We start from the raw sequence: 27586 nt of genomic DNA, 5'->3' as shown, positions 1-27586 counted from the left end.
AATAAAGTATAAAATTATACATATCATAAAGAGAAGCATTGCCTTTGGTATTTTGATTGACAGGCTAAACTGTACTATACATATCAGTTACTCATAGTGGGAATCTAAAATGTAGGCCTTTGTAAAATGCCCTTAAGAAGACACTTCCCTGTGTCTATAAGAATCTTCTTTAATCAATGGAAATAGAGTGACTCTTCTTCAGATATCATGAAAAAAAGTTTCTTTGAAGACGTTTGTTTGCACATACCTGGCCCTTGCACTGAAAGAGATGGGTGAGGCTCCAGGCGGGGCACTTAACACCTTCTGTGCACCGCTGTACAGGATGTCAATCCCTGGGGACATGGGCATCATACACTTATCATTGGAAACCTCAAGGGGTGTGGAGGGAATGCGTCATATGAAACCACATGGTGTTCATCATTACTGTCAATTGGTTTTACTTATCGGTTTTGTGCTTATTCATGTGTGTTAACTACTTTGTTTCGCTTGCCAGTCATGTATTTTGTGTTGCTTTTTTTCTTTGTAAAAACAATAAAGAATGATTTTGAAAAAAAAGAAAACATGTGGTTCTTCATTCATTAGTTAACAAATCTCCCTGATCAGATCTGCCCCTCACAACAGGCTAGCAACAGTACAGTATTCGTGATACCTTGATGATCCATGTATAAAGGAGTTCCTCCCATAGATGCCACTGAATCAACCAGCAACAGGCAGTCATGTCTAAAACAGAGAAAACAACAAGGTACAAAGGGTGCTCAAAGGTGTGGATTGATCTATATCAACTAGTATATGCAAACAAATTTAAAAATTTAAAAAAAAAAATCTAGTTTTGCCGATATCAACATTATCAAAGCATTCAGCTTCCATCATACTAATAGATTATAGGAAATCCATTCAGAATTCTGAATATCTTTTAATTCACAACTTATTGTGTTTCATGGAAACAGACAAAAGTTTAAGTACTAAGTAAAAAGTGTGTTGTACAACTGACTTGCGGCAGATGTCTCCGATCCCGTCTAGAGGTTGCAGCACGCCGGCGGAGGATTCTCCGTGGCAGATGAAGAACATGCACGGTTTGTGGTACTCAATACCCTATAGGAGTGGGGAATATAAACATGGCAGACATTAACTGCACTGCACTGCAGTCTTTTTTCATGGATGTAAGTTGGAAAAAATAATTACTTTCTACTTTCTATATAATAATAGTATAGCAAATATTCCACAATATGGCTTTGAAAATCTATTCTAAAAGTCTAAATGTCTATTATCAGGGCTTTCTTTTTTCTGATACAGTTCCGTACATCCATATTATTGATCATATTAACATAGCAATGTTTGAGACAGTAAGTATAAGTAGTATAAGTATAAATAATGTTCTAGTACATGTATGAAGACTATGATACCAAAGTGACAAAGGTACAATGATTTATTAGTAATTACCTTTTGAATGTCTTCCAGTGTAAAGTTCTGACCAATGGGCTTGTTGATTGTTCTGACCTCAGCACCTGTCATGCACAAGTGTGAAGAAATGGACAATTAACATATGTCTTAGTGCATTAAAAAAAGTCCAACTCGTAAACCTACAAACAAGACATTGTGTACAATGAGAACTCTCAATAGTGACATTATCATACAATGATTTCAGAAAACAGCATGCAAAAAGCACAAAATAGGCCAACTCAAAAGCCTGCTAAGGTGGCTTATTTATCATACTTGAAGCCCTGAAATGTAGCTGAAAACTGACCATTCCTGCTGCACATGTCGGCACACCTCTCGCCCCACAGCCCGTGGACGGCCACTAACACGACGTCGCCAGGTTCCACCATGTTCACCACCGCAGCCTCCATCGCCGCGTGACCTGTCCCGCTCACTGCCAGCGTTAGCGCATTTTTCGTCTGGAATGCATACTGGATGCCAGCCTTCACATCGTCCATAATCTGTAACCATGAATGCGTTATAGTAATTTAACTTAGTACTAGTAATCCAAATCCTTTTCTTTTAAACATTGCAATTAGTCAGAAATTTTACCTGCAAAAATTACTATTGAAAAATTGCAAATCATTACAAAAATCTTAAGCACAGAAGACCAAGTAGCTAGAAACTTTACCTGGAAAAAATTGCTATTGAAAAATTGCAAATCATTAACGTTACAACACTACAGACCAATGGGAGGGCTACTAGAAGTATGATTGATTTCAAAGATTTTATTTACACCCTAAAAAAAATCCTTTCACCATGTTTTGTCTCTGTTCTACTTGAAGCTCTCTAATAGTGGAAAAGGTGTTGTTATTGTAGATTATTCAGTGAACATTGCCTTAGGGTGTTGTACAGCTAATAGAAAAGAAAACCTTGAGCTAAAACCAGTTCCTCAGCTCCGTAAATATGACATCAACATAAATGATCACAGAATCTTATTAAAGAGCTGACCCTTCCTCAATCCGTAAATGTGACAAATTCAACAAATTATGATAACATCTCAAGACTTATAGAGTAAAGTTGGGAAAACCCTGAGGTAAAAATAGTTGCTCAACTCCGTAAATGTGACATCAACAAATTATGACTTTTTATGGCCATTTACGCGGAGGGGGGCCGGGGGGGGGGCTTTTAATCATGTGCTCCTTTGTCTCTATTATTAGTTTACCCCACGGTTGTAAAGATTTGGTCTTGAGTTTACTTTCCAGGACTAATTCGTGAAGAAAAAAAGGGAAAAGTGGCCATGAAAACCGTTGACGTGGCTCATGCAGCATCAAGGTCCAAAGTTCGGGGTCAACTCCGGTCAAGTCCTGAACTTTTCTTGACACCCCAACACCACAAAACCCAACCCGCCCCTCCGTACCTGTAAAAACTCGGGATGCAGATGTCCCAACAACGGCAAGGCACTCGCAGCAAGAACCCTCGGGGACGCATTGGAGGGTCCCGGACCTAGCAGGGTCTTCTGTGGGACCCTCAGCGGTGTGAGGAGCTCCACAGGCGGGGAGAAACTTTCCACCAAACTCTCCTTGTCGGCCATCTTGGGGACGGGCTGACCTACTGAGCTAGCGGGGGAGGTCACGTGGTAAAGTCGAAGGGCAAGGGAACTTGTAGGGGTAAACACTCTGCGCCAGTGTGTTAGAAAAAGCATGATGCGGTAATAAAACAAGTGGTTGTGCAGGTAAGCCTGGCGTGGGTGAGATGCCGTGTACACATGCGTAATTTTATGCCTCAGCAGCGACATCTAGCAGATTTAATGGAAAGTACATCTGTAATGTTAGATGGTTTGTGTTATTTATGATGCGTGAAATGAAAGCAAAGCGAATAAAGTGATGAGTCTAGCATCATTGTAAAATTTTGATGATTTCGTAGCCATTTGATGATCATTCAGGGTATTCCTTTCCTTTGTAATTTCATAGGATTTGCATAACTTGAATCATGTGATCTCTTGTGGCGCTAAATTCAAGATGGCGGACACGACCAAGGTAGGTATTTTTCACGATTTCTCTGCTTATCTGCTGATTTCATCTCAAAATAACTCGAAGAACTTTGATTTATCGGTACCAGTTTGTATGAGGAACTCATGTTTCTTACCATGGCTCAAAAGGTTGGCTCTACCCACCCGTTTTTCATAACAAATGCTCATACCTTGATACTTCACACAGGAGAGATAACTTGTTATGTGTTATACGTTGTTTATTTGCGTCAGGTTTTTGATACGCAAGCTGACATCTCGTATTCACCAGACGAATGGAATCCTACAGTTCCGGGCTGGTCCAGAAAGCCTGGAATTCAATCCATCTGCACAGACAACCTCCTTCAATACAAGGAACTAGCACCTGACACAAAAATGAAAAAGCATATGGAGTCATCTTTTCAGCCCAAAATGTTGGCAAGATTCATCTACAACTCCAACGAATTTGAAGATGCAGGGCTTGATGAGATAGAGACACATGATATAGTCCTATCACTCCACAACACAAGTACAGTTGCTACAGAACTTGAAGAAAATGCAAAACATCTTGGGAATGAGAGCATCCAACACCTAGAGGTGGTTAATCATTACATGGCAATAAACCATGCGTTCACAAACTTACATCATCCTTTAACAGTGCGAAAGTTGTTACAACTTCACAGGACACTCATGAACAGACTTGACACGACAGCAGGATGGTTACGAACACAGGAGGTGCACTCCAGCGATGGGCACTCCTATCCCAGCGCATACCTTGTTCCTAAGACTTTGACAACAATTCTGAATCAGTTCAATCACCTCTACGGCAGGACAGATAAATGCATGTATACTAAAGCAGCATTTCTCAAGTTCAAGGTTGTGCAGTTACACCCATTCATGGATGGTAACGGACGATTGTCGCGAATCCTGATGAACTGGGTGCTACATGCGGAAGGTTTACCTTTCGCTGTTTCAATCACCAATGACGGCCACAAGAAGGCAAAGAGTCATTACATGCAGGCTTTGAAGAGTGCTGACAGGAATAGGGCTAAAGGCCATGTGGCATTTTTGATTCAATACTGCACAACAAACTGCTGGAAACTCTTCCATTCAGAGGTAGAAAAATTTGATAACAGAGCTTGATTTCAAATACATGTAACACTAAACACCTGGAAACTCTGAAGTAACCCAGAGTTCTAAGGAAATTATGTGAAAACTTTCTACCTTCCATAGTAGTCCACTGTTTTCTGCTGCTGCAGTAGTCGAAACATCCTTTCTTCAGTCCTTTCCACTTGGTCCAATTCATCACGAGCTTCCTTAGCAATGTGGTATAAATTAAAAGTTGAAAGCTCTCATGATCAGGTAAATAGTCATCCAGAAATTCTGACTGTATATCGAGCAATGTTTGCATTGGTTTTGTGTTTGCAGTTTTTGGGGTGAGCTCTCATAGTCATACACGGCAAAATCACACAGCAAACTTGCTCTGTCTTAATCTTGCATTGTTACAGACCCCCTACACTCTTATCGACAAGTGTGTTGGGTTCTTTAACCTGCCCTATGTGTCGCTCAAGACTTCTGCTTTAGATCCCATTCCATTTCAAGAGGTCCTGCCTAGCCAAAGCTACATGAAGGTACCGATAGGGATAGTACTCATTTTCACCCAAGTCAAATAACAAAAGCCAATTGTGAAGTGCCTTTCCCAAGTTTTCAACATATTGTGGCCAGCTAGAGTCAATCCTAGAATGTCTAGATCCTAAGTCAACTGCCATGGCTACAAGATCACAAAACACCACCCCTTGAAGTGTGCTTAATATTGGCCTGGCATTGAAATTGGAGTTTAATTTTGTTGCACTGGGATGAATATGATCTTTCACCTGACATCTGCTTGGAGATTAAAGTATACTGTCTTTGCTCCCTTTTGATATTTGTTGATTTTGAATTTTACATGCCTGGCTAATATGAAAGCCATGAGGGGCATAAAAAATTAGGTTTACTTAGATGTCCTGGTAAATAATAGATACTCAGTTCATTGCTTCTTATATGCAAGAACACTGACTATAGTGACACAACAGATTGATTGTGCATTTTTATTTTTTGCAGAACATGACAGTAGAAATGTAATATAAGTAGTATTCAGTGTGCATAGTGCAATGTTTCATTTTATATACAATACACACCTTATAAACAAACATGCGACTTTGATATTTGTCATTATGATACCAGCTTATCTGTTATGAAAGATGCCTAAGGATGTTTAATAGTTTTAGGCCACATGAATTTATTTTCGTGGTTCTCTGGCGTTTTTGCCAAAGATTCAGCATGAGGTTAATTATTGATATAGACAGGAAAGCAGGGGACCTGGAGGAACATTGTACTTGACTCTGATCTTCTTGATACCTGAGATTCTAAATATGGAATAGCATAGCGTTGTAGGGTCTTAAATATCAACTTTCACAAGTGTTTTTGAAGGACACTTAATGTCTAGATGAACAATTTGGTTTAGGCAATTAGTCAAGGCTTACTTTCGTCATCGTCTATTTTATAAAATGCTTCGTGTCTGATACATCATACTGTCCCTGCCGTTTCAATGTGCAAACAAATTTCATACTTACTTTTAACAGTTACGCTAACATTATACATGTATATAACCCTTGAGAATAGTAGGTAGGTATATATAAACAATGGACTCCAGGAAGAATAGTGTAAGATTGTAATAATTGAACTCTAATGGAGATCCCAATAAAACAAAAAAAACAAGTGAACTTAGATTTGCAATTCGAATTCATGATTTTGACTTAGTATATATACTTTTAAGATAAAATCGCATTATTAAAAGAGGTATGCTTGGTTGTACATACTAGTAGTTAGCTGTATAAATAATATACCCAGTATACAATGGAGAATAACAGAAACCCCACAGGAAATGCCACCCTAGACCACACATCAATGCTGCAGGGTCTCTTGTACGTGACATGTTCGCTCTTTCCCGACTTCTCCTGTTTGTTGGTTGTAGCTGGTTCTTCATCCACAACGTCAGACACCGGCAGTACCGGGGCACAGATATCTGATGAGTTAGTTGGAGTTCCCTGAGTTGGTTCTTCGGCCTGATGTGGAATCTGCTGCTGGGAAAAAGGAGCGGCAACAGAACTCCCCCTTGCCAACTTCTCCTGCATCCCACGGTCTCTCCTCCTCTTCACTGTTGTCTGACCTCCCATCACACGAGATGTCGTATTTGCATCCTTGACGAGTGTGCCTTTATCGTCACCTTCTTGGTCTGCGATGTCTTGGTACTGGGATGTCTTGGACGTAAGCTTGCTTGAAGGTGGGATGATCAGTCCCAATCCTGATGCCTCCATCCTAATCGACTTGGAGTTTGCCTCCTTATCGATCGAACGTACCTGATTTGTTGTCTTGGCGAAGTGTTTGCTTGTCGGAATTACAGCTGACTGGTCTTCCCGTGTGTTACCCCCCTGAAACTGGGATGCTTTGGATGTGACACGGCTTGTGGGTGGGATGATCAATCCCCATCCCGATGATGGCTGCTTGGAGTTTGTTTCCTGAACGGTCGAGCGTACCTGCTTTGCCGTCTTCAGGAAGCGTTTGCTTGGCGGAATCACAATCGGCTGCTCTTCCGGAGTGACGTTTTTGTCATTGTCCTCTTGGTGCTGTGGTGTTTTGGAGGTGAGCTTGCTTGTGGGTTGGATAATCAGTCCCCATCCCGATGATGGCTGCTTGGAGTTTGCCTCCTGAACGGTCGAACGTACCTGGGTTGCCGTCTTCAGGAAGCGTTTGTTTGGCGGAATCACAATCGGTTGCTCTTCCGGAGTGACGTTTTTGTCATTGTCCTCTTGGTGCTGTGGTGCTTTGGAGGTGAGCTTGCTTGTGGGCGGGATAATGAGTCCCCATCCCGATGGATGTGCCCTAACCGGCTTAGTGTTTGCCTCCTTAACAGTCGAACGTACCTGATTAACTGTCTTCGTGAAGCGTTTTCTTGGCGGAATCACAATCGCCTGGCCTTCCGGAGTGTCCTTGCTGTCTTGGCGCTGAGACGTTTTGGATCTGTGTTTGCTTGTGGCTGGAACGATCAAGTCTCTTCTTGCAGACTTGTCATTGTTTCGATCAACACTGGCTTGTCGTGCCTGCACCAGGTTTACCAATCGCGCAATGCGTTGTTTTCTTGGTGGAACCGCGATTGGCTGGCCTTCCAGAGTGTCCTTGTTGTCATTCTTTTGAATTGCATCGTCTTTGTGCTGAAGCGTTTTGTAAATGTTCTTGCTTGTTGATGGAATGACCAAGTCCCATCCTGAGGACTGCACACGGACTGGTCGGTCCGACTTCGAGTCGGCGGAGGGCCGTACCCTGTTTCGACCAGCACTGACTTGGCGTGCACGTACTTGGTTAACCACTTTCCCCACACGTTTGCCTGGTCGAACCACAGTCGATTGCTTTTCTCTATGCCGAGTGATGTTGGTGCCGGTCTTCGCCCCCTTCTGTTTAATCTGTTTCGCCTTTGAATGGTAAAAAAACGACAGAAGTGTTATTTTAGTAGGTTGATGTAGCCATCACACTAGCTCAAGGAATTATCTATGGAAGGAATACCATTCCAAAGTGTTTTAGTCCGTCTTTGGAAGAGCTACTAGTGTCGCAGGGTGGGACTCTTTGTACAAGTACAGCATGGGCACCTTACTAGACATTGCTTGGATTTATTTATAGGTGTGACAGGACGTTTGACGTAATATAACTAGCCGCATGCCTATCGAAGCTGACGTGTTACGTCGAAGAGTGGTTTTACCCGCTAGAAAATGCAGATACAGATACAGGGGAAAGCTGCTGATGTCTTACCTTCTTGTTTTGTGGATTGTGCAGGTGGTGAACCACGGCATACTCAAGGATGACCATGAACGCGAAGGCCAGGCAGAACACGTACCAGAGGTCAATAGCTCGTATGTAGGAAATCTGGAGTTAACAGAAAAGTAATGAATGAATGAATGAAGAACTTGATTGTATACATATATAACCCACTGGGCTAAGTATAAGTCACAACAAAATAATAGTCAGGTACATATATACATTGTCAAGTTACTACAAGAATTATCAATAAAACGAACGAACAAAAGTATGCCACCTATGGAATTCTCTTCGTCTTAACTTACATGCGGCATTTTCTCGATCTGACCACCTAGACGAATAAGCATGAGGAAGGTTGTACATCCCAGGGCCACCCTAGCGGATGTCTCCGAGTAGTGCACCCAAAAGGACATCCAGGACACTGCCACGACTGTAGCTGTCGGAGTGTAGACACGGAGAATGTAGTACGGCAGGCGGCGTTTGAAGTGGATTCTGGCTTCCAGAGTCGAGAATGTGTCGGCCGGAGAGCCAGCTGAAAGGTGAAACATACATCGCTTTGATGTTGGTTTATTTTTTCGTTAGAATTACACTACTGTTGTTGAAAGGTGGTCATGCCAAAATACACAACATTTATATCTGTATATGTATCTATATAGCCGGTATAACCGCTCTCGGCGTAACACACCAGCTTCGCAGGCACGCGGCGCGACAGCAGCTGGTTATATTGCACCGAACGACCTGTCACGTCTAAACTTCGTATATCTAACTGCATGCTTGTTTAAAGCTTGTTAAATGAGGATGCCAGGTACTTGGTAGCAACGAGTTCAAGTGTACGATTGTTCTGGGAAAATACGAATTTTTGAACGCATCAATCCTAGGTTGATAAGTCTGGTACTTTAAGGCACGACTGTTTTAATATGTCAACATTCATTGGACCACTTTAACGTATCATGAAGCCAAAATCAACCTAAAGCTACATGGATCCGTACCGAGGTACCTAGGACGAAGAACATTGCCATTGAACACCGACGCTAATATTATATGATAGACTACAGCTGAGCAGGGTGTGAATTTTAGTCAGATATCTGCTGGCCTCTGTTGTGTTTTTGGAGAGGCTGGAATAATAATCAAAAGAAATAAAGAATTGTACACGTACACTGAGATCCATTGCAAGTCGTCGGGATGACCTGACAGGCACCAGAGTACATAGAACACTTCCTGCACTCCGGCTCACTGACGTCACAGAACCGCAGGGTCGGGCAGTAGTCGGCCTCCGCTCCCAGGTCACACTTCTGATGGAAGTACGGGCATCCTTTTCCTGTGACGTATTAAGTCAAATTTAAACTTTATTCTCGTTCATTTTGCGTATACACTCATTTTTCTAGAAAGTGAAATGATATTAACCCACGTGCCGTTTCACCCAAATATGCCAACAATCCCACGATTGATTGAAATGCCCTTGTTTTAGGCATTACGGCACAGACACCGAAAATGCGTTTACCTCAACTTTACCCGAACAAAACAGATTATAGAGGTGTTTGTCAGTCCCGCAGCATTATGACTTAGTTCAAATTCTACACAATGTACTTGCGCTTTCAATGTCTCAATTCTGAAATGAATCAAGTCTCCGTTTTTCTTCCGGATCCCCTCGTTGTATTCCCACATTCTTTTTGATTTTAGCTGGAACTATTTTTGGTTGATGATTTGATATAAAAAATCTCGAATGGTTGTAAAAAGTGAACAAACTAGTGCCGGTTAATAAAAAGTGATTTAGAAAAGCTTTCAATGTTTCAGTTGCTATATGTAACTGCACCTCCCATTTCGTTAGTCTCTACCAGACTAACTACGCGGGTTATAGGGAGAATTTTTGCCAGGGATTCATTTGAAGGCTCTGTTACACGGGCGAAGTGTAATATTCAACATGGGCTGACTCAGGCTAATTGTTCCTTTTTTTCTGACGAATTCTACGATCCATGCGCCCGTAGGAGGGCCTGATGGAGCACCGTGGATGGGGGCTATCATTTCGTACGGATAAGGTCTTTGCTCTCTGCTTTCTCTTTCTGAAAAGGTATGCCCACGGAATGAAGAAAAAATAGATGAATAGCCTCCCCGCCCACCTTCTCGCCGAAATGACCCGGCGGTAGCTAACAGCTCAGTCTTTGCCACGACAAACTGAGAGTCCATATCAGTCAGGTCCACAACAAGCGGCGCTCTTCCTCCCTCGGTCACGAACACTTGGAATGCGATCCCTCCATCTTTGGAGCAAACATGCCAACAATTAAGAAATATTCAAAGAAGAATACTGGTATTCTGATGATAAGAACTTGAATAAGTAAAGTGACTCCATAGATAAAGTTTAGATTTAGAAATGTAACTCTATTAATCATATACAATGCTGACGTCATGATAAGTAGCCATGCATACCAATTAGCTGAAATTACACATCAATATGAACCTTGGGTTGGGCTGCATATGATTCAAATTCTACTAGTGTAAAAAAACTAGCACATACATCCATGTAGTTTGATGGAGCAGGTCTGTCTGTCAAACGGGTAGTTTCTCAGGTCCATCAAGCACGATACCCGCAGCTTCTTCCTATAGTAAATAATCGAAGAGGTGCGAGAGTTACGTACGGGCTGTGTGAAGTTGTGATTGGCTGTGTTATTAAGAAAAGCTTCTTCGATTAGCACTGTTTCGGGTACGTTGAGTTGTAAAGACGCGATCTGTGTAATATCAGATTTGCGGTCACGCCATCGTACACAATCTAGTCGTTTTCTTACTAGCTACTAGCATGTTCGAAGTCTTTCCAGTTAAGACAAATAAAGGATTATCTTATTGGCGCATTTCTAGTTTGTATTGCGACTACACCAGAATGTATTCAAAGACAAAACAAGGTTCATAGACATACTTGAGCTTGTGACTTATTTGTCCCTCTGGTGACAACCAGGTTGACACAGTTCCAGATTCTGGGCCATTGTCTTCCCTCCCGACTGACGTCATCTCGGAGCTTGTTGTGACCGACCACCTGGCCTTGACCGTCCTGCCGAACTGGACAGACGGCAGCCACAGCACATGACTCGGCACGGGGATCCAGCCCGACCCGCCCAGGCTCGCCAGCCGCTTGTCTGTCCACGCAACGGTGAACGTGGCCGTGATGTTGAAATCCTAGAGAGTAGAACGAACGAAATATGAATAATCGTATTGTGGAAGGTGTATTGTATGGCAAGAACTATTCAACAGTGATATTGCAAGAGTCACATATGAAATTACTTTATCCAGTCTATGATCTTCAGCAGATCAGGCATTCACATGTCTGTAATGCCAACAATAGACAAAACTGAGATCATGGCTATGTTAGTCAAAAGTCTCTAATGCTAGCACTGCCAGTTATATTGCAGAAAAATAAATAACTTTTTTGGATCCTACCATGGTTTTCTCAGACAGCCATCCGATGCTTTCCAACTTCACTCCTGACGACGTTTGAAGTGGCTCCCCTAATATGGCAACACGTATATAGTGGATCGGAATATGTAAAAAAAAATGCAAGATCGGATCATATCAAGTTGAACTACTCTTCAAGCAGAGGTTGGCGGGGAAGATTGTGACAACAACAAAAACGGGGCATATGATAAAAAGGTCACAATCTTCCCCACCAACCTCTGCTTGGAGAGTAAAGTTTCACTACTACATGCACAATAACGGGTGTAACATATGGATACACGATGAATAGAAATTGACATTGTTTAAAACCACTAGGCCGATTCCACCTGTCAATAAAACTTAACCATTAAACCAATAAGAGATAGGTTGCTCGCTTTTAAAAATTGTTATGCCTTTCTACATTTGGACCGAGGATGGAGGGGACTATGGGGTTGTCCCATTGATTTTCTTACCTTTCGACATGTCGACAGGACTTTCCTGTGCGTCGTAAGTCTCAGGCAGAGCCTCCCCTGTCTCCCATCGAGTGAACTCCTCCATGGTCCCACCGTCTGACGGCGCCAAGGGGTCTGAGAACAAAACAAAACAGACACGTCGATGAAGGTCAGACACTAATGTAACAAGGTACGCAATATAACAGTTACTCAAGCAACTGGAGGAAGTTCGGAGACTGTCAGACGTTTCAGACAGCCAGTCGAGTCACTGACGTTTCGCCCAGTCACTGATGCGTCGACATTTCGTCCAGTTACTGATGTTGCGGCCGGTCGCTGATGTTGCGTCCAGCTGCAGTCACTGATGAAAGACAGCGGATGTTGTCTAAAACTACTGACCGTTTGCAAATTTTAGCCAGCTGCTTGAGTAACTGTTACCTTGCGAAATATCACACTTAAAAAATTATACTGTCATGCACTTTCTTACATGTGCATATCATCGTCATAATCATGCAATGACGCATCATCTTGGTCACCACATGGCAAGAGTCGATGCCTTCAACTTAATAAGTTAATTTTTTTTAGCCTTTGAACAAGTGGTGTCCAATGTCACTTGTTACACCATGTATTGGCTGTTTTAGATTCTGTATGGTAACAGCACAGCGCGATGTGATACTCTGCATTTTAACAATGCACAGCACACGGTCACCTGCCTTGGTGCACTAGTCACCGACCAACAACGTATCATAAACGGTCATTTAATCATGACATCATATACAAACATGCAAATGTCACTCAACCAACATGGCGTCTGTGACGTCAAGTGTGGACACCCACTGGTGAGCTCACCTACCTGGCGAAGGTGTCGTCTGTGCGACGGTTGGGCCGGCAGTGGATGTACAGTGTGGCTCCAGTGGTCCTGCGTACGAAAAAGAGAAACTGTTTTTTTTTTCATCCAAGAGTGATTAAAAGAAAAAATTCACAACTGGGATGTAGACCTACAATCATTACTGATTAGAGACGGAAGACGCCATAGGCTATCTGCTACATTTGATCAACTATTCGAGTCACGTGTCTGTCATCTACCTTTGATTAAAAAAAGGTCCTGCTGTATCTGACCGGTCATGCCTGTGTTCTCCAAGTAGAGGTTTCGATCGGGTGACTAGGAGTGTCCAGGGAGGGCAGCGTTAAACATCCCGGACACTCCTACCCCCCCCCCCCCCCCCCGATCGAAACCTCTGATTGAAGAATATCATACCTGTACATGTCCGTATTTCCTCACGGTTTCCGGTACAGTTTGCTCCTCCATACAGGGGCTGACTGCAGGTACGGTTCCGTGTCTGGTTACCGAGTCCACACGTGGTGATACAAGTAGACCAAACACTCCATGGCGACCAAACACCATCGACTGCAATAGAGGAAAACAAACAGTGAGCTAGCCTTTAAAACCACTCAGCCTGTTCATTTCAACATCTTCTAGTTTTGATAAAGTTGTATGAAGTCTTAAATCAAGTTCACCGGAAGGTAGTCCTCAAACGAAGATCTTGTACTTTTGAAAGCCAGACTAGACTAATTGTGATTTACCTAAGTAGGCTCCCTAACTACAGATGGCAAAAATCCACATCTGAAAGCATGTGTTGGCTATCTACCTGGACATGGCCCAATGTCGAGACATGCCCTCGTTTGAAGAGAGTCTCCGGTGCAGTTGGCCACACTACCGGTACCGTTGTTGCCGGGAGCGGTGGTGCATGTACGGTGTCGTGTTTGGTTCCCAGCGCCACAGCTGACCGTACAGACAGACCACTGCGTCCAGTCTGACCAGCTATATGCAACTGTACACGTAAAACAAGTTTTCATTATATCGCATTCATCTCAGTAAATATCACCAGTGTGCACTGACTGTATACTTGAGTACTCAGTTGATTCAGTCTTGCTCCTTTCTTTTTGTATGCTTGCCTGCTGTGTATGCACATTATCTAATGGCCATGGCTTCGAAGCAAGGATATACTTTACCTACGTCTTGACACAAGATTAGATTAGTAAAAGTGAGTGTGTCTAACATCTAAAACTTACTGGTGGATTTCACAAATTATTTCTCGAATGTTTAAGAAACGAACTTACGTGTGCTTATCGCAGCAGAGTAGTAACTGTCTGCAAAGTAACCGTTCGGGGTGAACACTCTCATCTTTGCCCTGAAAATCAGAGTTAAGAAAATTAGGGTTTTCAGACAATGAAATACTTTCTTGAATAGCTTCATCTGCGTAGTACGTAATAGGAAAGGCGGTTCTTGGCATACAAACCAAGAGTTCGTTAAATATACCAGAGATACGCCTATAATTAAGATGTCATTCTAAAATTAGATAAATCAAACCTATTAGCAAAACTTATGTTGTTACAATGATTCTGTAATCTAAATCAGATGAATCATGTATTACCCAGCGGGTTGTGCTACCTGTACTTAATAGATACATACCTATAAGTAGTGGCAGGTTTTAATGGCCCGTTGCAGTAGAGGGTAACGTTTGGGTCGGTGCAATTCTCTCCACCAATGGTGAAACTTATATCCTGACTTTCAGCGCTTCTCTTCTTCCTCAGACTGCTAGTGAAGGGATATGGAGCGAGGCTGGACACTTGATAAGGCGGAACTGGACTGAGGCCCTGCACGTCATACCAGCTGTACATCTGGGCGTTTTGTACGGGTCCTGTTTCCATAGAGTCGTTCAATCCTAGACGGGGACATGGGCAGAAGTTACGAAATAGATTCAACAAATTCACCAGGAGGGACGTGGCATGTTTGGTAAATCGTACTTTTGACTATTTCGTCCCTTAGGGTACGGTTACACTCTTACAAACAAGGTATTTCTGTGATAGTTGTGCATGCGTCGTACAAAATTCATCTCTGTTGTTGTCGAAAAAACACTAAGACAGTCTTAGATCCTTGTCGGTGATTGGTTCTACTACAGCCTGCTTAAAACATATACGACATCAAAATCGTACCACGACCTAAAACGAATGTGATCACGCCCATATCGATAACATTATGTGCTCTCATGTACACTTCATGTTATTTCAGTTCCGCCTCTGCACGACATACGAAAAATGAAAATCGTTCTAGTTTGCTGGACCTATTGGTAGACAAACTAACCTGTAACATCTTCTGCTACAATAACAGTGAAATGGGTGATCAGTCCCAGGCCGAGAGAAAACATCTGGTCGCTGAACGTCACAGCTATGGTGGAGTCTGTGACGGTGCCGTTATCCACAAGGTCTGGTTTGGCATTAGATGTCACGCTTGGGACTACAGAACAAGGTAAATCTGTTCATGAACGATAAATGTTATACTGTATATTATCATAAGATCTACACCAAACATGAAGAAATATAACAATAACAATAATAATAATAACTTTATTGCAAGTTCATGCCCGAAGGCTAATTGCAGACAAACAAGTACATGGGAATACATGGGAATCAAAAATAGTTATCTAGACTACTGTCAAAGTTCTAAGTTAACTAAGGTTGACTATGGTTGGGTTTGACTTCTTTTTTGAAGGCAGTGGAAAATGAAGAGACCCACGTTTTTCATCGTAAGTGGGTTTGTTGATTTTAGTAGTGATGTGGATTTTTGTAAGCTATTCAAATGGTGAAAGCCAGGAGAATTAACGGAAGCAGTTTTATATAAATCGTTTCTTTCGGCCTCATATAGAGGGCATTGGCAAAGGAAATGTATTTCATTTTCCACTGCGTTCATTGTACAAAACTTACACATTCTCTCGTGAGCGGGCAGCTTTTTATATCTACCCTTTTCTATTTCTAGTGGATGTGCACTTATTCGTATCTTACACACAGCTGACCGTTGTTCAAAATCTTTGTTGGAAAGATATTTTTCCATTGAGTATTCTGTTTTAACATTCCTATAAAATCTTAACTTACTGTCATCGATAGATAATTTATAAAGAAAACTTTGAATGTAAATGTCGGTCAGCCTTTTTCTTAACAATGTACATATATGTTGTATGTCTAGATCGAGATTGTTGGCGTTCCAGATAAAGGAGTATCCGCTATTGTCAAGTACATCTTTCACATGTTGTAACCAGTTTTTCTTGTTGCTATTCACTTGGGAAGACTGTTGATACAATAGAGCATCTACTTGTAAAGGATGAGTCAAAGGATCGAGTTGTCTGAGGCGCAACCAATACTTAACTATGCGGATTGACACATCTAAATCTACCGGGAACACTCCAAGCTCTGCTTTACTTGCTATATTACTGGAATTTCGGTGCACTCCAAGAATATTTTTACAGAAACGGCTCTGCATAGTTTCAATCGGACACCTGTCATTCAAATGGTCCTTGCCCCAAACTTCACTGCCATATAACATAATAGATTTAACACACACATCAAATATTCTTAACAGAGCCTTAGGGGACAGAGGTGAGCGAAAGAGCGGTTTGAGACTGAAAAGGGCTTTGCGTGCTTTTAAGGACAACTGTTTTTTTGCTAAGGAAAAAGTGCCTGATGAGGACAACAATAGTCCCAGATAACAATAAGAATTTGTTATTTCAATAGTATCTGAGCCAAAGGAAAATTTCACATTTTTTACTGATCGTCCAGATTTGTTGAAAATTACAACTTTAGTTTCCTTCATGTTTAATTGTAGTTTCCATTTTGTACAGAACATGTTCAGTCTGTCCAAGGCATGTTGTAATCCTTTTTCCGACTCTGAAAATATCACGACATCATCAGCATATAATAAACAAGGAACAAGTAGATTGTGTAGAGTGGGGGGTTCACAGTCGGGATTATCTAATTCTTTGACTAAATCATTTATGAATAAGTTAAAAAGTGTGGGAGAGAGGTTACATCCCTGTCTCACGCCTCTATCAGTAATGAATAATGGTGTAAGACCCGCAGAGGTTTTGACGCAGGTCTTTGGATTAGAATACATTGATGTAAGTAAACTATAGAATTTACCACCTATTCCCGAACTTAGTAATTTGTAACGGAGTCCCTCTCTCCACACACAGTCAAATGCTTTTCTAAAATCTACAAAACATGCATATAAACGTTTGTTAGTATTGGTGTGTTTAGATATTAACGAGTCAATGACAAACAGATTATCGCTTGTCCTAAAGTTTTTCCTGAAACCTGACTGATTTGGGGAGATAATGGAATGTTCGTCTAAATAGTTAGTGAGGCGTGTGTTCAGAATTGTTGTGAATAACTTGGCAAGACAACTAGTGACAGAGATCCCCCTATAGTTGTTAGGGTCGCCTTTGGAGCCGCCTTTGTGTATGGGGACAATATGACTTTCACACCATTTTTGCGAAAAGTGGCCTGATGACAGGATTAAATTGAATAATTTGGCCAACGGATTTATAAGGATATGGGCAGCACTTTTCAACATTTCATTAAGTATTAAGTCGTTTCCAGAGGCTTTACTGTTCTTTAATTTGGAGATTGCTAGTCGGATTTCGTTTGATTTATCCCTGTGTCTAAGGGATTATACGTTTCCAAATCACTCTCTAGTTTCAGTAATTCCGTTTTGATCTGGCAGTGTAAAGTGTTATCGATTTCTGTTTCGGACTTGTCAGAGTTGAATTCGAAGGTTTTTCCATACAAATTTTCAAAGTGCGTGTGAAGGGCTTGTTTGTCAATTGTTTCTTGTAAGGCGTTGTGATCATTTGATTTAAACAGTTTAATTAGATCCCAAAACGCTGACGGGTTGTTGGCCGAATGAGAGTCAAGTTGTTGGAGAATGTTGTCTTTGTGATCTTTTTTCGTTTTCCGAATCAGTCTAATATATTCTTTCTTCCTTTTAAAATACTGGCCCCTGATAAAGGGGTGCCGTGGATTTTTTGAAAGCAATTTGCCCAGATTATATAAATTTCGTCTGGCTGCTGCACACGTCTCTGTGAACCAGTTTTTCTTAGTTTTGCGTTTGTTTTGAGTTTGTCTTCCTTTCTTTGTACAGCGTAGTCTAAGCGATTTTTTACCGGCTTCTTGAAGTGGCAATACAAGGTCATCGAGTGCGCTTTCAATTGAGCACGGCGTTAATTCGTAATTCTTATTGAGGAATTTATCTAAATCGGAAGAGAATTCTTGTTTGCTGACTATTTCCATAAAACTTTGTTTGGAATCGTTGTCCCATACAAATTTGCAGTGGGGCCTAGTCTTCAGATTGGGTTCCTCAGGCGATGAATTTGAATTACAATGTAGGATTAGAGACAATTTACAATGATCTGAAAGTGGAGTTAACGGATGGACATGAAAGAATGATATTTTGTGTAGTAGGATTGCTTCACTCGCTAGAACATAGTCGACTGCACTTGTACCTTTTGGTTGAAATCAGGTAGGTTTTCCTAGTACATCACCAGGGGTTCTACCATTAAGAATTCTCACTTTACTATTAATGCACAAATCAATCAAATTTTTACCGTAAGGGGTGGGATGGCCTAAGTCCATATTATTTCGGGGAAACGGGTGGTCGAAGTCATAGTGCTCGGGTAAGGGTTGACTGTCTACAGGCAAATCATCAACAATATAATCTTTAAGGTCCCCGACACGGGCATTTAGGTCCCCTCCTACTATTACTTCGCCATAGCTGCTATAGTGGGCAATTTCTTCTTCCAAAACATCAAATAAATCATATGTTCTGTTAGAGTGAATTGTAGATCTACTAGGACTTATATAAACTGACGCTAAATAAATGTCTCTGTCAATATTAAGCAGCTGTTTGCTAATCTTAACCCATAAAACATCTTCGGATTTACTCTCTAGTTTTTTAACGAATTTGCTATATTGCCTCTTAAATAGAAATATGATGCCCCCAGAATAACGCTTTGCTTTCTTAACTTTTGTTCTAGTGCTACTAAAATGTAGAAAGTTAGGAAAATGTATCTCACCTGTGTGCCATGTTTCAAGTAGAGAGAAGAAATCAAACCCATCTATTTCACTAATAAAATCACTATCAGCTATCTTTTTCCCTAGTCCATGAATGTTCCAAAAACCAAACGATGTACCTAAGTTTTTACAAACAGAGTTCTTGCTTGTTTTGATGCCGCAAGATGTAGTCCGTTCAGGAAAACACATGTTCAGAAAGATCCGTGTGGTCTCTCATTGTATCCGAAAAGTGAGTCGGGACGTCCATGCCAGGTCCTATCCATACGGAACGGGAACGGAAGTGGTCCATACCAGTTGGGCGGTCTGATGTTCTCTGCTACCGCTGGCCTGCCATACGCCTCAATTGGAGAGGGCCATTCCTGCTGGTGCCAAGGGTTGTTTTGATAGTTCGGGTAGAACATTGGTGGAGGGGCAGGCGCGGCCGGACCATTTGGTCTCATGGGTGGAGCGATGCCGTTCCCCCGACCGTTAGCAGCGTTGGAAGATCCCTTATGGAAGACTTCATGTTGCGGTCTTCGCGTCGGGTTCGAATTCGGTCCTGCATTGTACTGACTATAGGGTTTGCCACTGTTCGCCATGTTCACGTTACGGGGGGAAGGAGGCTTTGACAGACCGTCGTTGCTCCGGGAGAAGGGCCGGTCGGACCGGCTGTAACTTCCACGTCTCCCTTTGTTCCTCTGTGGAGATGTAGCGTCACCGGGGTTGGCCTTGCTTTTGTAGCTTGAGCGGCGTGGCGGGAGACCTAAAGCACCTGATGCCTGTCTCTTGAGATTAAAAGCTATGACTCTTACACCATCTCCGTTTAAATGATAGCCATCATGCTCGAACACACTTGAGCTGTAGTCATTGCTGCTCCAGAGTTGTGGATGGCTGACATAGGTCAGCTGGACGTTTGTCTCACTTAAGTTCTGTAGATGTTGGTTGATTGCTGTTATGTCACTGTTGACGTTCGGCCTGAAGCTGGAGTTTCTCCTTGGGGGCACAGCAGAAATCACTAATTCTGCATCTGGGAATAGCGACTGAGCTGTGCTGACGGCCATCTCAAACTCTGAGATAACCGTCTCCTTGGACTTAGCCATTACGTCGTTCGTGCCGACATGTAGAACTATTGTGTTGGGGGTGACGTCTTCTTCTGATAACTTCTCTAGGACTGATATAAGTGGGTATTGAATTAGCTACGTTTGGAAACCGCATCAGTTTTTGCCGCAGCGCCACCATACGGCAAGGAGAAGCAACGTTCCTTACTGATGACGCGGCGGCTGAAAGTAGCCGAAACGTCGTTGAGAAAATTGGATTTTGAAAATTATATGCGGAATTTGTCAAAGAACTTCCTACTTCCTCAAATTCTTTATTGCCCTTTTAAACCGTGAAAGCAACTACATTGACATTAATCGAGTTGAATTGTAAAGAAATGGGGTTGTTAGAACGTTAGAACGTTACCATAGCAAGTCTGATCTTGTCCACAAGCTTGCGTCTGATTGGCGTCACCGGTACAGTTGGCTCCACCGTGTTGGGGCAGCGGATGGTCGCAACTGCGACTGCGCGTCCTGGTGCCATTCCCGCAGGTCTCGGTGCAGTTGGACCAGAACGTCCATGGTGACCAGCCCCCATCAACTGTGTAACAAAGGGAGCAGAACTCGCGGGGTATTTTTCAATTATTACAACCTCACCATAGCCTGAAATAGCTACCATGCAGTGTACGTTGGAATCGCAATCAAACCTGTCTTAAGTGACTACTTAAGGGCTTTGAAGAAAATGGTTACAGCGGACTGAACAGAGACAGATGGCCACTGCACTATAGACAGCAGTTTTTTGCTGCTTAGGTCAGTGGGAAAATGATATAACGGCCACCACAATTGCCAATCGGCACTAACGCAAAGGTGGTTACCAGCACATGTTTTACTATTTCTTCTTGGGGATATAGAACGATAAAGTAGAACACAACTACAGTTCAAGTATACCTGCACAAGGAGGCAGGAAATCACACGATTTTTCGTCCTGTAAGGTCCCGGTGCAGTTGGCGCCACCGTACAGTGGCGCAGGGTTGTCACAGCTTCTGTTCCGTGTCTTGTATCCAACACCACAGCTCACGTTACAAGTGGACCACGAACTCCACTCGGACCAGCTTCCATCAACTGCAAATGGCAAAACAGAGTGTGTCAACAACCTCTACAAACTACCGATTCGATGCCTATAAGATGGTTCGCTTTCGATAGATCTATGGAAATCTTGGAGGTATCAAAAAAATATTTTTTAGTTTTAATTTAGTCCTAAAGCAATTTCACACAACCATATCATACCGATACATGGCTGTCCACTGTCGCAGGCTCGTGCTTCTGTGGGACTCCCAGTACAGTTTGCGCCGCCATGTTGGGGAGGTGGGTTGTCGCAACTGCGGCTGCGCGACTGGTTGCCGAGTCCACACGTGACGTTACAAGTGGACCAGGAAGTCCACTCAGACCAGTTTCCGTTAACTGAAAAAGATTCAGTCAGAACCTATTTTATCAGAACCTACTTCGCTTCCCAAGTTAAATGACTTGAAATCAACTCAGTCGCTCATAAAAATCTGAAGCCTCAAGAAGTGAGGTGCCTTTATATTTGTGCCCAATTTCATCTTATTCCATACTAGTATGAACCTGCTATGATACTTAAAACAATACCCTCTGACTTCCCCTCGTATATCATGTTTGAAAATATACAATGTTCACTATCTTGATGTGCGGTGAAAGAACAGATCCTGTGATTACGAAGCTGGCAACATGACGATGTCACCTCTTAGTCAAAAAATGTCTTCCCGAGGTACAAATACACTCACCAGCACATGCCCTGCCGCTGTCGCATGTCCTAACTTCCTCCAGACTCCCGGTGCAGTTCGCGCCGCCATGTTGGGGAGGTGGGTTGTCGCAACTGCGGCTGCGCGACTGGTTGCCGAGTCCACACGTGACGTTACAACTGGACCAGGAAGTCCACTCAGACCAGTTCCCGTTAACTGAAAAAAAAACCCACAAGTATCAAAACATACTGATTCTTTTCAAGACTGGACGAAACTCTTCGACTCAATCTTACTAAGTCAAGATCACCCTGACGAGGAACGATTGGAATATGCCACTTGGGATACAAGATCCCAAGGGAATGTTTCGCATAGGACCTTAATTACCCAAACTTAAACATTTGACTAGGGCTCATATCATGCTTGTAAATACAAACTAGACTAAGTGTATAATTACTTTGCTGTGGCTGTACAAGATATGTGAAATGCACAAACTTACTCGCGCATGGCTGTCCGCTGTCGCAGGTCCTAACTTCCTCCAAACTCCCAGTGCAGTTCGCGCCGTCATGCTGGGGAGGTGGGTTGTCGCAACTGCGGCTGCGCGACTGGTTGCCGAGTCCACACGTGACGTTACAAGTGGACCAGGAAGTCCACTCAGACCAGTTCCCGTTAACTGAAAGAAATTCAGTCAGAGCCTAATTCACTTCCCAAGTTAAAATGTCTTGAAATCAACTCAGTCGCTCCTAAAAAGCTAAATGATAAATTGAAATATTTGAGTCTCAAGAAGAGATGTGCCTTTATATTTGTGCCAGATTTCAATTCATTTCATGCAAGAATGAATCGGCTATGATACTAATGACATTACTTTCTGACTTCCCCTCGTATATGCTGTGGAAGTACAGATTCTGTGATTAAGAAGCTGACAACAGGACGATGTCATTTCTTAGTCGATAAAAGTTTTCCCCTATCAATACACAAAGGTATACAAATACACTCACCAGCACATGGCCTGCCGCTGTCACAGGTCCTAACTTCCACCAGACTCCCGGTGCAGTTCGCGCCGCCATGTTGGGGAGGTGGGTTGTCGCAGCTGCGGCTGCGCGACTGGTTGCCGAGTCCACACGTGACGTTACAACTGGACCAGGAAGTCCACTCAGACCAGTTTCCGTTTACTGAAAAAAAGCCATCATAACCTACTTTTTTTTAAAATCCTGGTCGAAACTGTTCGACTCAATCTTTCTAATAAATCAACCGGACGAGGAATTTATACAACTGGAATATGCCACTTGGGATAGAAGATCCCAGGGTACTGTTTCGCATAGGACCTCACCCCAAACATTTGGCTAGGGCTCATATTCATGTTTGCGAATACAAAATAGCAAATAATTATCTGCTGCGGCTCAGTACAAGATTTGTGAAAATCGGACGATGTCACCTCTGTAGACTTTCATGAACGCCAGAAATGCATTTCCTCTTAATATAATGCACAAACTCACTCGTGCATGGCTGTCCGCTGTCACAGGTCCTAACTTCCACCAGACTCCCGGTACAGTTCGCGCCGCCATGTTGGGGAGGTGGGTTGTCGCAACTGCGACTGCGCGACTGGTTACCGAGTCCACACGTGACGTCACAATTGGACCAGGAAGTCCATTGAGACCAGTTCCCGTTAACTGAAAAAAGATGCAGTCAGAAACTAGTTTACTTCCCAAGTTAAAACGTCTTTAAATCAACTCAGTCGCTCATAAAAAGCTGAATGACGAATTGAGACAGTTCGGTCTCAAGAAGAGATGTTCCTATATGTCTGTCCCAAATTTCAACTCAATTCATACTACAACGAATCTGCTATGATACTAATGGCATTACGTCTTGCTGACTTCCCCTCGTATATAATGTTTGAAAATTTACAATGTTATCTTCCTGTGCTGTGGCAGTACAGATTCTGTAATTAAGAAGCTGACAACGTGACGATGTCATTTCTTACTAAAGGGATGACTTCTTCTGTTAATGTGAAGAAGTACAAGGCACACTCACCAGCACATGGCCTGCCGCTGTCACAGGTCCTTACTTCCTCCAGACTCCCGGAACAGTTCACGCCGCCATGTTGGGGAGATGGGTTGTCGCAACTGCGGCTGCGCGAATGGTTACCGAGTCCACACGTGACGTTACAACTGGACCAAGAAGTCCATTCAGACCAGTTCCCGTTAACTGGAGATAAATGACAAGAACATTTACAACGTCAACAAATGTGATTGAAAAAATTAAACGCACAGCTACAGGTAGAAGAAAACTAATACATGTACTAAGTATAAGGCTGCACCAAGTAATTTTTATGGATGACGTCCTTTGGAGACCCTAAATCTAATGCGAGAGCGCGAAAAAAAACACAAGAAGGGCCGAAAAAAACAAGATGCATAGATTTGAAATATAATAGTCGACGACACATGTTAGGACACAAATTGAATGAAAGAACACAGTGTAACAACTAGCAATTATTTTATTCATCATGAAAACAGCAATAATTTGAATATATCAGTTGAAGTTGAACAGCAGTTGTTGTCCTGTCCTGTTTCTTTCCATATCCCATTGATTTGCGGCACTGTCGTAACTCTTTGGTCATAGTTACAGGAAACGGAATTTCTTGTGTTTTTTTCTGGGAACAGACCAAAATCAATGCGCGCGCGGACGTCATCCATAAAAATTACTTGGTGTAGCCTAACTGAAAACATGGTGTTCTCACCCGGACATTGCTGTCCAGTGTCGCACACCTGGGTCTCTTCGGAGTTACCGGTACAGTTCGCTCCGCCCCCCAGCGGACGGGGATTGTCGCAACTGCGGCTGCGCGACTGGTTGCCGAATCCACACGTGACGTCACAGCTGGACCAGAAAGTCCACGGCGACCAGTTGCCATCAACTAGAAATAAACAGTAAGAACACATGAATTCGTTACAACCGTTTATAGTTGACTTGAAATGCCCATTATTCTTGGTCTATTGTTTAATGCGTATAAGGCCGACAACATGCTGCTCTCACCCGGACATTGCTGTCCAGTGTCGCACACCTGGGTCTCTTCGGAGTTACCGGTACAGTTCGCTCCGCCCCCCAGCGGACGGGGATTGTCGCAACTGCGGCTGCGCGACTGGTGGCCGAATCCACACGTGACGTCACAGCTGGACCAGAAAGTCCACGGCGACCAGTTGCCATCAACTAGAAATAAACAATAACACATGAGTTCGTTACAACCGTTTATAGTAAACGTGATATGCCCATTATTCTTGGTGTATCGTTGTATGTATATAAGGACGACAACATGAAGCTCATACCGGGACATTGCTGTCCAGTGTCGCAGACCTGGGTCTGTTCGGAGTCACCGGTACAGTTCGCTCCGCCCCCCAGCGGACGGGGATTGTCGCAACTGCGGCTGCGCGACTGGTTGCCGAATCCACACGTGACGTCACAGTCGGACCAGGAGCTCCATTGTGACCAGTTGCCATCAGCTAAAGGTTTGTCATTAAAATAGTTTCAAAGTTTTCGATCGCTTCAGGAGAACTTCACTGCAATCACTCACATTTTTATACAAGTAGGTAACTTGGCTTGCTATAACGTTATACATTTATATTACCATAAGCGTATCTCAGGCTAAGCATGTGCAAGAACCTTTGTTAAAAGATGTGGAAGCCAGTATTTATATTTCATTTATATTCACATTCAAGCCTACGCGTACAACAAACAAACAAAATTGTAAGAACAACCCATATTTTCGGTGGGTAAATGTATTTAATGCCATGGTCAGGGTCATTTTTCAAAACAAGGAGAGAGTCAAACCATTCAATTTTCTAAAATGTGTATGAAGCTTCCGTAAATTATTCTAATACCTTATGTATACATTTACTGTAATTCTCAACCAGATTCATGATATTTTAACTTTACATTATGTCACACTGACGAGATGTTATGGATGACATCCTCGGGGCACACCGATACTGATGCAACTTTTAAAAGAAAGATTGGCACTGAAATTAGTGGAAAAATATTTAGACTGACCAGTCTGACCTGTAATCTGGTAGACCTCATTTGCACTTCTACCACCCTCACCGTCCGCCGCACAGCCTGTGGAAGGTCCGTGCTTGTTGTAGGTGTTCGCATCAGCAGACCCGAAGCACTGTCCACTATGTTGTACAGCAAACACGGTAAAACCCCGAGAAAGTGCTACCTGATAGCACTTATCGATGGCGTTTTGACGTTCTCCATATTTACCATCCAGACGTGGATCTGACCCCTCGAGCATCGTAAGGGCGCGGTCATTAGTGTCCTTCCAGCAACCCAGGCTGGTGTACCCACGGCTTTCGTGCTCTGTGTGAGGAAGCAGGCATTACTGTGAGTTATACATAACCGAGTAGATCTCATACACTTTATCTTGGGGAGAGCCAAAGACCGTGTACAAAACTAGTTCCCACACCAGTTCGTTTCAAACATCAACAATCGTGAAACGCCCGGGAACACCCTTCGGTAAAATATTTGAAATGAAAACGTTACGTCAATATTGATATCGGTAATATTTCTAATTTATATTAACCTACAACATCACATTAACCTCCACCTGAGAACTTGTGTAAACACTGGCTACCTACTCATCTAGTCCCTTGAGCTGGCCTGGTTGTTGGGGGGGGGGGGGGCAAAGTAGACAGAGAGATGGAAATTTGCCTCCAGACTCGTCTTTGTAAGTCAGCCATTACGGGACGTGAACAGAGCGGAAAGAGTAATGGAGTGCATTATAATTAGACACTTACCATGAGCAGGGGTTGTCGCTGTGGATGGGGACAGGGTAGTCGGGGGAGACCGTGTTGTGGAGGTTGTAAATGCTGCTGTGGTTCCAGGGATTTCACCTGAAATATACATCACGATCATAGACTGACTTAAAAAAAAACACAATCATTTCAATGTCCCGCACGGTGTTGTGTCAACATGAAATCCCAGCTTCCCCGTTCAAATAGACGAAGAACGTTGAGAATACTCAGTCTGCTTACTAACTAAATACTCTTCTGCTCCGAATCTACATGCTGATTCTCAAGAAGGTTGTGGCATGTCTCTGTTAGAAGCAAATCATGCTTGATCTTCATGGTTTTGATGAACAGTACATGTGAACATTAATCATTTCCTGTCACTTGTCACAACGCGCGACTAGCATATGGAAACTACGTAACCCTGAAAGCACAGGCAAACAGACAGAACAGAGCAATACCTGTCCTTGAATTAGTACCCTCTTCCATGACGTAGATTGTCATGTTTGATTAACGTCTAGTTGAACCCTACGTCCTGCATGCCACAACCACTTCCACAAGTCTGACCTTTGTGGTGATACCATCTTCCCACTCACTTCCTGCCACTCTACTGACAGTGTATTCATGAAAAACAGACACATGGCAACGACTCCGCACAAGAAGCCATCAGAAACATTCTATAACCATGAATACGTCGCGTCAAATGATAAGATATACACAAACCTTGCCCAGCAGACCGATCATACATGTTGCCACCTGCTATATGCGTTTTCTCCTCATCAGAGCAGAGTTTTGTTTTCAGATAGCAGCTGGAGCCGGTGTTGTACTGAAAGGACAGGCATGATGAGGCTGCACAGCAAGCGTCTGCGCAGAACTGGAGAGTCACACCGTAGTGGATGGATATGTCTGTTGTTCCCTGTGACCCACAGTCAGTGTCGGGGACGTGGCGAAACGTTGACAGTCCGCACGTGTCTGCTCCTGAAGAAGAGTACAT

General features: G+C 42.9%; 3 protein-coding genes across 4 annotated transcripts in view; 1 reads left to right on the top strand and 2 right to left on the bottom strand.

Annotated features, from left to right (window-relative positions):
* The window catches only part of LOC136442876 (alanine--glyoxylate aminotransferase-like), a 12597-nt gene extending 9476 nt beyond the window's left edge, over positions 1–3121 (bottom strand). For both annotated transcript variants that reach the window (XM_066439882.1, XM_066439883.1), the window contains exons 1-6: positions 2837–3121; positions 1745–1937; positions 1441–1505; positions 992–1092; positions 650–720; positions 248–332 (exon numbers count right to left, since the gene is read on the bottom strand). In XM_066439882.1, the coding sequence (XP_066295979.1) occupies positions 248–332; positions 650–720; positions 992–1092; positions 1441–1505; positions 1745–1937; positions 2837–3121 (800 nt within the window). The remainder of the gene's footprint in view (positions 1–247; positions 333–649; positions 721–991; positions 1093–1440; positions 1506–1744; positions 1938–2836) is intronic.
* Positions 3050–5587, top strand: LOC136442888 (protein adenylyltransferase Fic-like). The gene is made up of 3 exons (XM_066439903.1): positions 3050–3151; positions 3390–3455; positions 3680–5587. The coding sequence occupies exons 2-3, from the start codon at positions 3438–3440 to the stop codon at positions 4565–4567; spliced, it is 906 nt and encodes a 301-aa protein (XP_066296000.1). The 5' UTR covers positions 3050–3151; positions 3390–3437; the 3' UTR covers positions 4568–5587.
* On the bottom strand, positions 5498–27586 carry LOC136443902 (uncharacterized). Its single transcript, XM_066441276.1, has 29 exons — positions 27316–27586; positions 26602–26697; positions 25865–26164; positions 25135–25308; positions 24845–25018; positions 24552–24725; positions 23846–24019; positions 23311–23484; positions 22813–22986; positions 22314–22487; positions 21860–22033; positions 21345–21518; positions 21006–21179; positions 20485–20658; positions 15287–15439; positions 14615–14867; positions 14263–14333; positions 13791–13973; positions 13400–13549; positions 12995–13060; positions 12166–12279; positions 11699–11766; positions 11181–11437; positions 10785–10867; positions 10390–10527; positions 9429–9590; positions 8578–8804; positions 8267–8380; positions 5498–7932 (listed from the first exon to the last, which is right to left on the bottom strand). The coding sequence occupies exons 1-29, from the start codon at positions 27584–27586 to the stop codon at positions 6289–6291; spliced, it is 6264 nt and encodes a 2087-aa protein (XP_066297373.1). The 3' UTR covers positions 5498–6288.

This window comes from Branchiostoma lanceolatum, chromosome 10, assembly GCF_035083965.1.
Source record: "Branchiostoma lanceolatum isolate klBraLanc5 chromosome 10, klBraLanc5.hap2, whole genome shotgun sequence".
In the NCBI taxonomy this organism is placed as follows: Eukaryota; Metazoa; Chordata; class Leptocardii; order Amphioxiformes; family Branchiostomatidae; genus Branchiostoma; species Branchiostoma lanceolatum.
Note: the sequence above shows the minus strand (reverse complement) of the source record. Positions and strands in the feature narration are given on the sequence as shown.

Coding starts and splice junctions, on each gene's coding strand:
- LOC136443902 (XM_066441276.1), bottom strand. CDS start 27,586: ATGTACTCTTCTTCAGGAGCAGACACGTGCGGACTGTCAACGTTTCGC. Junction 20,659..21,005: donor TTTCCTGCCTCCTTGTGCAG/GTATACTTGAAC, acceptor TTTGTTACACAG/TTGATGGGGGCTGGTCACCA. Junction 13,974..14,262: donor CTCTGCTGCGATAAGCACAC/GTAAGTTCGTTT, acceptor TTACGTGTACAG/TTGCATATAGCTGGTCAGAC.